This window comes from Choloepus didactylus, chromosome 13 (assembly GCF_015220235.1).
Source record: "Choloepus didactylus isolate mChoDid1 chromosome 13, mChoDid1.pri, whole genome shotgun sequence".
NCBI lineage: Eukaryota > Metazoa > Chordata > Mammalia > Pilosa > Megalonychidae > Choloepus > Choloepus didactylus.
Genome location: NC_051319.1, coordinates 99250031 through 99260867, shown reverse-complemented (window position 1 = coordinate 99260867; position 10837 = coordinate 99250031). Strand labels below are relative to the sequence as shown.

Here is a 10837-nt window from a genome sequence, read left to right as displayed (position 1 = left end):
GTACTGGCGCTGGCAGCCCTGCATGGCGAGCGGCAGATCCGCTCTTGGTCGCGCCAGGCCTGGCCGGGCGACTCTTCCCAGGCGCCAGGGACACTCAACGAGCCACTGTGTCCCTGAATACTAGGATCAACATTTTGGCTGCACCCAGGAGTCCGAGCCCCTACGCCCCGACGTCCCACTCCACCCCGCGGGCGCTTCTCGGGCCAAATCTTGGGAAAACCCATATACCTCAGGAACACAAAGCCCTGGCTGCCTCCCGCTTTCGTCCTGTTTAAAAGAAGCGCCGGTTAGTTTCTCCTGACCCTGGGAACTGGGACACAGAGCTGGGGATCAGGCCCGTGCTCCTGCGGACTGGCGGGACCTGGACTCCGAAGGAGACGTCCCTGTTATCCGTATTTTACGACGGAAAAAAACTCGAGACGCGCAGCGAGCAAGTCACACAGCGAGCGGGTTTTTAGCTTGATTTTGCCAAGCCTCGGTTTTCTTATCTGTGAAACTGGTACGACAAAATTCGTCGGTCAGGACAATGGTGAAATCAGTGAAATGCTTTCAGGAGACGACGTCGGGTGAAAGATTAGGGCGCAGGGGCTTCCCTGCCCACGTGAATGCATGTGGCTTCGTCCCAATTGGAGAAGAGCAGGCCCGCAGAAAACTTCTCTGCGTTCCAGCCTCTGCTGTGGGCTGCGGGATCCCGGGCAGGCTTCGATCCGGAGAATCGCTGGGCTGGGGTGGGCAGCTCCATATGATTTTGCTTCTCGGTTTCCCCATCTGTAAAATGGCCTAAGGCGTTCTCTTAAACCGAATGAGTTACTGTGCACTCCAATCGCTCTGCTTTGCTCTCTTTTTAACGCGTAGCGCCTGGAACAGTGCCTCGCACGTTGTAAGGTTCAAGGAGGTGAGTTTGAGAGCTCTGGGCAGGCCCCCATCTCGCAATGGGACAGATCCGGAACCTCAGCTCTGCCAGTACTGGCTATTTACACAAAAAGCAAGTCATTAAACTTCTGCAAGCCTCATTTTGCTGATCTTTAAAATAGGGCCGCTCTCTGGGTTATTGAAGATTACATGAGATAATCCCAGAGAGAGCCTATGGTGGAGTGCAGCAGGGGTTAATTTTTCTTCTTCTTATTAATTTTCCCAGTGAATGTGCCTGCCACCCCGTGGCCCTGCTTCCTCTCCCCTGGAGAATTCAGTTTCTGAAGCGCAGCGAGCTGAAAGAAGCACACCTGTGGGGTCAGCGCACTCTCTTTAATGGGAAAGGGAGACTTATTTCTTACAGCAACAGGTAAAAACATAAATACGGGTGGGTGGGTGGGCGGCGGCAAGGTAGCCAAGGAACCGGGCGCCGGGCCCAGCTAGGGGAAGGGTGGCCGGATCTTAGGCCCCGCGCTCCCAGCCCTATTTGGCTGGTGCTCGGCCCGTCGGAGGTGCCCGGAGGCGCTCAGGGGGACAACTCCCCTGGCGGCAGCTAAGGCACCAGGCTGCGGGATTGCTCACCGCAGGCTGTGTAAACGCAGCCACAAACTCCTGTGTGCCGAGAGAATGGCGCACTGGACGGGAAAAAAAAGCCCCAAGTCCTTGGCGGGAGTGAATATGAACTCGGAGGGACCAAGGATCGAGTTCGGTGCACCCCCACCCCACCCCGAGAGTCAGTGCCCCTCCCTTGAGTTGGGATTGGTCGGGCGCTCCCCGGGCGGGTTCCTTCCCTACCAGGCTCGGATACCGTGCAGCGTGGACACCCCGGAGTTGCCCTGTGGGATCCCCGGGCTTTGCACCGCGTTCAAGTCCCCGACGCCGAAGTTCACGAAGTTGTTGTTGGCGGAGGCCGCGGCCGGCTGCGCCGGGGAAGGCCCAGCCGGGTAAGCGGCGGCGCAGCTGTAACCAGGACTGCAGGCTGCGCCACCGTAACCCGGGTAGGCCGGATAGGCGTTATAGCCGTAGGCGTTGAGGCCCACGCCATAGGCGGGCGCGTACGGCGCCGAGTCCCCTAGGCATGGCTTGCCGTCGCGCACCAGCACTGGCACCGCGATCCTGCGGGCCGGTGGTGGCGGCGGTGGGGGTAGCCCCACTAGCTCCAGAGTCTGGTCCTGCCGCTGCCGTTTGCACTTGTAGCGCCGGTTCTGGAACCAGATCTTGACCTGTGTAGACGTGAGCTTCAGCACGCTGGCCAGCTGGTCGCGCTCGGGAGCCGACAGGTATCGCTGCTGCTTAAAGCGCCGCTCCAACTCGTACACCTGAGCCTGCGAGAAGAGTACGCGCGGCTTCCTCCGCCGTCGTGCCCGGGGCCGCTCCGCGCTGTCGGCGTCGGGCTTCTCCAGTTCCACCGTCTTCTGCAGCGCGCACAGCTCTGAGGAGGGACAGAGAGGCAGAGACGCTCGGTCAGAGCGGCCGGGTCTGCAGAACGCCTGCCGGGAGTAATGGGCCCTCGCGGGTGCACCGCATCCTGCCTGTTGCGCCCAGTTTGGCTACGATTCACTCTGACAAGTGCACTGAGCGCCACGGTCGGCTCGGCTTTCGCTCATAGTCAGCTAGCATTTACTGAACGCCTACTATGTGCCAGGCACGGCTCTCGGCCCCAGAGTACAAGATAAGAGAGACCCCTGCCCTTGCGCAGTTCACTTGCGAGTGAGGGAGACCAGACAGTAACTAAGATTTCAAGCTGCAAAGAACATAAAGTCACTCGATGCGCTGGGATGAATGATTGGGGCTACTTTGGTTTGAGAAGTTAAGTGGAAGGAGACCAAGACCTCATCATAGGGGCTGCCGCATAGTCTCAAAGTTAAGGAACCGAAGAAACAGAAAGCGAAAAAGAGTTGGTTTGGTGACTGAAAGCTCCGACTCATTGCATTAGGTTTTGCGGAGCGCCCAAAGAGCCGCATCCGGGCAGGCGGCCTCGGAATCTGCACTGCCTGCATGCTCGAGCTGGTTTCAATTAGTAGAAATCAGTTATAACCGCCGTGCCCTTCCGCAGCTGCCCCCGAGCCTCCTCTCTGCTCCTAGATAAACCTACAAACCCATCCTGGCTCACAGCGGCCGTTCACCCAGTAACCCCCGCCTCCCCGGGGCTCGCGGTGATCCCGCCTTGGTCTAGAGTCTCCTCATTGACCGGTTTTCCGCGATCGGGCCTGCCTCTCTCCCCAACCCTGGACGCGGATCCGGCCACCTTCCCCGGCGTCTTCTCCACTACCCCGCGTCTTCAGTCGCGCGGCATTTTCTAAAGTTTCCCGCGAGAGAACCTCTCGGTCCTCGCAGCGCAGGGAAACCGTGTTGGAAAAATAAAGCCGTTATGTTAGACTCCCGAGAGTCCGCAGATTCCACATTTTAAATCAATGCCCTTAATCCCAAAGACTCCACTCTCCTGGCATAAAGAAGGAAAGGCCCCAGAACCGGGCCTACAGATGGTGCGGAACCCTCCCCAAATTGTGCGCAAAAGTGTGTCTGGAGTGCGGAGTTTTAATTTGTTTAGCGGTTTTCGCCAGATCCTCAAAAAGACACGTAAATCCGAAAGTGTTTCAAAAACCCCTGATGTCGAGAATATTTACCTCTCTCGCTCTCTCTGTTCTGTCTACAACAAACATCGCTCAACTTCGTAACAGATCTAGGAGCAGGGCCGCCGCCGCCTGCGGCTTTGTTAGGCCGAACTTTTTTTTGGTCTCTCGTTTCTGATCCTCTCAAAACGGCATTTCCTCCAAACCTCAGATTGGATGCGGGGCGCCGGGGCCCTCCAAACAACCTCGTTTCTAATACTCCGAACCCCCTGCGCCCGACTATTGGCCCAACGGCGCGCTTCTGCTCCTCCCGGGCCTGAGTTTCTTGGCGGCTGGTTTTGGGGGCAAAAGCAACCTGGGTGTCCTTTGCCCGCAGGAAGGGAGGGGAGAGGGGCCAGTGTGTCCTCCTCACCTTTCTTATCGGCTCGAGGGTCCTTGGCCGGCTCCGGGTCGCCATAGGCGCGCGAGTAGAAGGCGGGGGCGGCGGGAAAGGCCGGCGCGCACTTGGCGGGCGAGGGCGCGGGGCCCAGCTCTGCTCGCAGCTCTGGGAGGCCGGGCGCCGCCGCCTCGGGCCCAGTGTAGACCTCGGGTTTGAAGGCCGCCAGCATGCAGGAGGCGGGCGCCAGGGTGGCCTCCAGGCGAGCCGAGAGCTCCCCGGCGGCCAGGCTGCGCTGCTGCTGCTCCAGGTTCAGTATGTCTTTGACAGAGAACGGCGTAGGCGTGAGCGCGGGGCTGGGGAACATGGTGGCAGCGCCCGTCTCACAGCGCCAGGTGGGCGGCAGAGAGCGCCGCTGCCCACGGCCCCTGGCAACCTCGCTGCATGATGCCTGCCGCCCGCCCGCGCACCCGCCTTCTTGCTCGGGATGTGGCCAGACAGCAGGTAGCGCCGAACACAAGGGGCAGGAGAGGCGGGACCAGGCCGGAGGAGGGGGGGCTCAGCTTGCCATTGGGCCGGGGGCCGCGATGACAGGCGCGATGAGCAGTTTTGTGTACCTAATATAGTCACAGGGCTAAAAAAAAAAAAAAAAAAAAAAAAAAAAAATCCTGCTCAGCTTTTTAAAGGGGCCGCGCCGCGTTTAAAAGGCTCTCCTTTTTGTTCTGGCAGCCTGAGCTTTCTCCGTATCATTAACCTGAAAAACCCACCAACAGGCATTCTTCTCTATTCTTCTCTGGGTTCAGCCACTGGGCGGAGGGTGGATGGCTCTGGAATTTGAAGAAATATTCCTCAGCACCCAAAACAGAATGGGACCAGATAGAAGGATTGGGTGGGAGCTTGGGGGAGTCGTTATTTCCAGGGGTTTTTAATGCTTCATTACGCAGGTGTATCAACGGGAAGAGAAGCGTGAGGAGAGAGGTCACTCTGGAATGAATGCAGGAGAGGGACATCCTATACAATTTGGGGATTCCGTTTGCTTGGTTTACAGAGCCAGCCATGCTCAGTGGTCCCCTCTTCCCCAGGGCTCCAGACCCTGGTTTCTCCTGGATGAGTCAAGTTGAGAGAAAGGGCAACTGGGGTGGTTTTGGAGTGGGGGTTGGCCCGTTCCTACAGTAGTGCAAGTTGCAGTGCCATGTACTATTAGACCCATCCCAGGAACCCTCCCCTTAATGAAACAAATCCAGAATCCTGGCCTGTAAGCTCAGCTACCCAGAGAGAGCTGTCCCCTCCAGCTCTCAGTGGCCTAGTCGCCCCCCCCCACCTCCTGGAGCCCACCATTCCTGCCTCCTTCCTACCCCCCCATCCCCCACTGCCTATCGAGCAGCAAGGCCCTCAGGCCTCTGCCAACCCCAGGGCCTCAGGTTTAGCTGTCTGGCAGGCAGAGCTCCTGTGAGCCCAGCTGGGCCAGGATTTCTCTGAAGCCTCTGGGAGGGCTCCGAGTGGAGCTACCGGCAGCAGGCCGGGTGCAGTGAGGGAGGGAAGGGTAGGCGGGGTGATAATTTTTAGCCTTGGGTCAGTGAAGTAGGCCGTGGGGGCCTTCTGTCACGGCAAATCTGGCAGTGTTTTAAGCGGGCAAGCTACTAGGCCAGATCTTGCTCTAGACTGTCTCTTCTTTCTGGGTCCCGTCATCCCTTGGGAGATTAGATGAAATCCTCGGGCCCTTTTCCCCCAGAACACAGCAGTGGCGCTCTATATTTTGCACACAATTTCAGGGAGGATCGGGGCAGCCGCAGGGGCCCCAGGTAAAGAGGCCCGTCTGCCTTACCTGACAGCTGGGGATGGCGAGATTTGTCAGGGGAAAAGCGTTGATTTCCCACGACCCAAGCTTGTGCAGGGAAGGCACCGGCGGGACGCGAGGACTTGCCAAGAGTAGAGACTTCGAGGGCTTGGCTCCTGGTAGAGGGCGAATCGGGGACCCTGGAAGAGACGTTTAGAGTTAGAAGAAAGTCGGCGCAGGAACCAAAGCTAGTGAGGGTCGCTGCTCCGGCCGCCAGAATGCGCGCCCGACGCGCGGAGGAAACGCGCAAAAGGGGACGGGGTTGGGTTGGGGCATCTCTATCCAGAACCCGAATCAGGGTGCGCAAACGCGACGATGAGCGTCGAGCAGCGCAAGGCTGGAGTCAAGCCTTGACCCAACGCTGGGACCTTCCCTGCCCCGTGGCAAACCCAACTCCCCAGGACCTACGACCTCGGAGTAAGGCGAAGGGAAGCGGAGCTCCGCGGGGCAGGCTCGGGGCTTCCAGGCCCAGGTTGCAGCCGCGGAATCTTCCCTTGAATTTTCGATCCTGGGATTGTTAGCTTCGTCTGGAAGAAACGCCTTTTTTCAAATGTGTATTGATGGGGTTCCCAAGACCCAAGAGACCTCCTCACCCCCCACCTCGGGATCTCCCTCGAGGGACCTGCGTAGCAGCGTCTTCTCCGAGGCCCTTCCTGGCGACGGCTTTTGGCCACGTTTCAGTTATTGCCCGCAGTTAACCTAGCCTGGGGGCCCCCCTTGCCTTTGAAGATTGTTTTTTGGGGGTGGGAGAGGATGCCTATCTCCGAGGCGGTGACGTCTGGCAAACGAGCCACATCCGATTCAATTAAACGTCTCGCTGAAAAGAGCTCCGAGCGAGGGTCCTGGGAGCGCTGTTAAGTGAATCGGCTGGCCGGGCGGCTAGCGATGACAGTTTGAAAGATTAGTGTGAGCCGCCGCCTGAAATATTACCGTTTAATGGGGGACATCGAGGCTGCATCCGGGATCCCTGTTATTTAGGGTTTTTTTAAGGGATAGATCTGGAGGAAGAAAAAAAATATATTAACATTTCCTCTGCAAACCAGGATTTATCACCTCCTTTTCGGGTGTGTGTGGAGGGGTTCCCAAGGTTCCCAAGGCAGACAGATAGATTTGTGGGTCAGGTGTCATGAAAAAGGGAGGAGAGAAACCCCTCTCTATTTGGACAAAATCAGTGACTTCTCCACCCCCTAAGTCCTCTGTGAATCTGGTAATAATTTCTCATGGCTCCAAAAAAATGTCTTGCCCGTTGCTGGAGAGAGGAAACGGGGGCAAAAACCAGATAAATACGTGCAGAATCGAAGTTGGGGCGACCCATACTGGTCTCCATAGAGAACTGTCTGAGAGCAATTTCTATCTTTTCTTTGCAGTCCTCACTGTTTCCTAGTCAGTACAATGTATTTTTCTTTAAATAGAAGTTGCAGTGGTGGGGGGCGGGGAGGAGAAACTTGATTCTCCAGCCCCACCGGGGACGCATCTTCCTTCCCAAGGGCGGCTGACTCAACCTGGCCGCCTCTCTAAGCCGCACTTTGGCCAAACTTGCAGGACAAACAAACAGTCTTCGCTGAGAGAAAGGCAGAGCGAGACAAAGAGAGATAGAGAAGAGAGATCGAAAATCTATCCATCTGTTTCCTTGCCTTTTAAAGACTTGGTGCTCCAAGATTACCCAAATTCCAGGGTGACTCGAGCATTCTGTGCACATAAAATATTATTAATTGAAAAGCGATCCGCGCGGCCTGAGCCGGCCCCCGCTTTCCTGCAATCAGCAGGGACGGCCGCAAAAGGTATATATGATTAATTGAAAGATAAGCTGGAACTATCACCGGGAATGTCATTAATGGACGGGGAGACGTCCATTGGAGACAGGCGGCGTTATCCGCGGCTTTATCTTCAACAACGCCTCGCTCTCGGCCCGCGCCGGGAAAACAGATGGGGGTTTCTGTCTGGGACGCTCGCCTCATGTTTATATTTTGGGAAGAATCGCAACTCGTGGGAGTCCCCGGCGGGCCCCCTGATAAATGAACATTAGCACTTTTTCGGACTACTGTATCAACAAAGGGGCTGCGGCGCGGCAATAATTGGCGAGAAAGCAAACAGAGGGCCGAGAGCACGACTCTGCTCTTCGTCCGGCTGATGGATGAGCAGCCGAGGCTGCGCGCCCGGCTCCCGGCCCTGGCCCCGGCTCCCCGGCCCGGCCGCTGGGCCCCTCCGCCGCCGCCCTGGCTTTCTTCCTGGCCGGGGGTTGGGGGCAGGGGAACGGCTCTGGGGGTTGCGGTTCTCGCAAGCTCAGGAAGAGCATGGGCGGTCTCCTCGGAAGCGCCCAACGGAATTTGGCAGCTCCGGGATGCGTTCTATTCAGGTGGCTCAGACGGTACCTAATCCTCACATCGCCGTTTCTCCAACGCCCATTGAATGCGCCAAGCGCTCTCTCGTCTGCCATCGCTCATCCTCTTATCCCTATTGCGCAGCAGAGGAAAATGAAGCTCAGAGAGGTGAAGTGACTTGCCCAAGGTCACACAGGCGGGAAGCCACAGTGTCAGGATTCGAACACAGGACTTATTCCAGAGCTGGGAGTGGTTTCTTTTATTTCAGGTCGCTCCTTCATAGAACTTACCATTTGGAGGGGAAGCCAGACCCCTTCTCCCCAACAGCTAGAGAAGAGGACCAGGACTGTTTGATTTGGGATGCAGAGTCCCCAGATCCTCCAAACTTTCAGCAGCAAGGGAGAAGGCGGGGAATCTAAAGACCCCCTGGTAACAGCTTTTTTTGAGATGTAATTCACATACCATACAATTTACCATTTAAAGTGCAGAATTCAATAGTTTCTCGTATAGCCACAGAGTTGGACAACCATCACCACAATCAATATTAGAGCATTTTCATTACCCCAAACGGAAACCCTTACCCTTTAGCCATCAGACCTCAGTTCCCCATTCACCCTCCCCCAGCCCTAGGCAACCACTAATCTGCTTTCTATCTCTATAGATTTGCTTATTCTGGGTATTTCATATAAAGAGAATCACATAACATGTGACCTTTTGTGTCTGTCTTCTTTCACTTAGTATAATGTTTTCTGATTCATCCAAAGTCCTAGCATACATCAGAACTTCATTCCTTTTTATGGCTGAATAATAATCCATTGCATGGATGGACCATGTTTTATTTATCTATTCATCCATTTATTTATCCATTGATGGAATTGGGTTGTTTCCTCATTTCATCTGTTAGGAACAATCCCCTAGCCCACTTTTACTCTAAAATCTGATCCTTCTTGAGGCCTGGGAGGACCCTTCTCCTGTCTCAGCCCATAATTAACCCTCCTCTTCCCTCAGGGCTGGCTTCATGGGTATGCAACCCATGCAGTCCCACAGAGCCTGAGCTTAGAAGAGCCCCTTGCTTGGTTTAAGGCTCTGCTGTCGCTGTCTGGAAATTCTTAATAATTTTTTTTAACGGGGGCTTCGTATTTTCGTTTTTGCCCTGGGTCTCATACAGTATGTAGCCCATCCTGCTTCTCAAGCAGCTGAGGCAGAGCCCTGGAAATACTGACTTCGTATCCCCAAGGCTCCTGTTGTCTCTGGCTTTGGGCTTCCTTTGTCCCAGGGTTTAGTAACTGTTAACAGCTGGGATAGGCAGGAAGCCCCCTGAGTTGCTTTAAGGGCTGTCTGTCCAAAGTTGCTTGATCACTGGAAAGGCCTAAAGCTCACAGAAGAGGCAGAGCACAGACAGTGGATATTGTATGTGTATGTGTATGCATGGATGTGTGTATGTGTGGATGGGTGGGTGTTGGTGCCGGTGAAGGGTGAGGCTCAATGAGTGGGCCAAAACTTCCGCTCAGCCCATGATTGACTCCATGGCCTCGTGGCTACAGAGGAGCTTGACCTGTTTGCCTCCTTCTCTTCTCTCAGGTTCTGGGGTTGCACAGCCTGAGACACATAGACCTGAAGGAGGTAGAGGTGTACCACAAAGAGTACTGGACTATGCCAGGATGGAGTTCTGGTCCTGCTTCTGTTACCCACTGGCTGCTGACCTTGACTTTTTCCTTCTCTGGTCACCAGTTTGGTGTTTGTCTCCTTGGTTGCATTAGGTGTATACCTAAGGTCTTTTCCCAGCTGTGTGTAATTCTGGGAAACATTCCAGATTGTTACCTGGACTTGCCTAGACTGTGGGAAGGTGGAAAGGCATTCTGGTAGTTGCCTAACTTACAGAATGAAGCTGGTTAAGACAGGAAATGACACTACTGCCAACTATCATATTATGGTATTTGGGGGTGTGACTCATACAATACACCTCCAAAATAAAGTACAAATGGTCCTAGGAGAAGAAAAAGCAACAAATTATTCTTACACCAAAATAGATTCAATTCCAGATAGATAAAAAATGTAAATCCAAAAATGGAATCATAAAAATGCCGAGGATGATTAAATAAATAATTTTGAAGTGTTTATATATTTGGGAGGGTGGATGGGGAGAAAGAGAGACCCAGAAGCCATAAAAGAAGAAATATATAAACTTGATTGCATAAAAATAAACTTGTGCATGGCAAGAAATACCACAGAGTCAAAAACAAAATGACACATGGGGAAAATGCTGGCAAAACATGACAGCAACAACAACAAAGCCCCAAATTACTGATTTCCATCGTATAGAAAGAGGTCCTGTAAACCAATAAAGAAATGACCCAACAAACCACTTCAACAATTGGCAAAGAGCAGCAGAACCTTGCTTACAAAAAAAGAAACAACAGAAAACCCAAAGAGGCAACTGTTTTCACTTATCAGATTGACCAAGATTAAAAAGTTTGATTATTACTCTGCCTTAGTTAAAGAGGTGGGAAATAGGCACCCTTGTGCATTGTTGGTTGGAAATGTAAATTGGTGAACGTCTTTGAGGTAGTTAGGCATGATCAAAATAAAAAATGCATAATCTTCTTTTAGGAAGTAAAATGCAAGTAATTCCACTTTAGAAATCTATTCTATAGATACAAGCATACATGTATGCAAAGAAAAGTATTTTCATTGCAGTTTTTAAAAATAAAGACCCTCATATTTAAAAACAACTCATATATCCATCTTAGGGGACTGGTTAAAAAAAATTATGCTACACCAATAGAACAAAATACCAGCAGTGATGAGAAAGAATTGG

General features: G+C 53.8%; 1 protein-coding gene across 2 annotated transcripts; it reads right to left on the bottom strand.

The window, feature by feature from the left end:
- Window positions 1–1305: 1305 nt before the first annotated feature.
- NKX2-5 (NK2 homeobox 5) lies at window positions 1306–6751 on the bottom strand. 2 transcript variants are annotated; one of them, XM_037801758.1, is made up of 5 exons: window positions 6629–6751; window positions 6110–6225; window positions 5687–5838; window positions 3898–4495; window positions 1306–2344 (listed from the first exon to the last, which is right to left on the bottom strand). In XM_037801758.1, exons 4-5 carry the CDS (start codon window positions 4226–4228, stop codon window positions 1704–1706), a joined length of 972 nt encoding a protein of 323 aa, XP_037657686.1. In that variant the 5' UTR covers window positions 4229–4495; window positions 5687–5838; window positions 6110–6225; window positions 6629–6751; the 3' UTR covers window positions 1306–1703. The 2 variants fall into 2 exon arrangements, with proteins under 2 accessions (XP_037657686.1, XP_037657685.1); XM_037801757.1 differs by having other exon boundaries at window positions 6110–6238; window positions 6321–6723.
- Between the last annotated feature and the right edge of the window lie 4086 nt (window positions 6752–10837).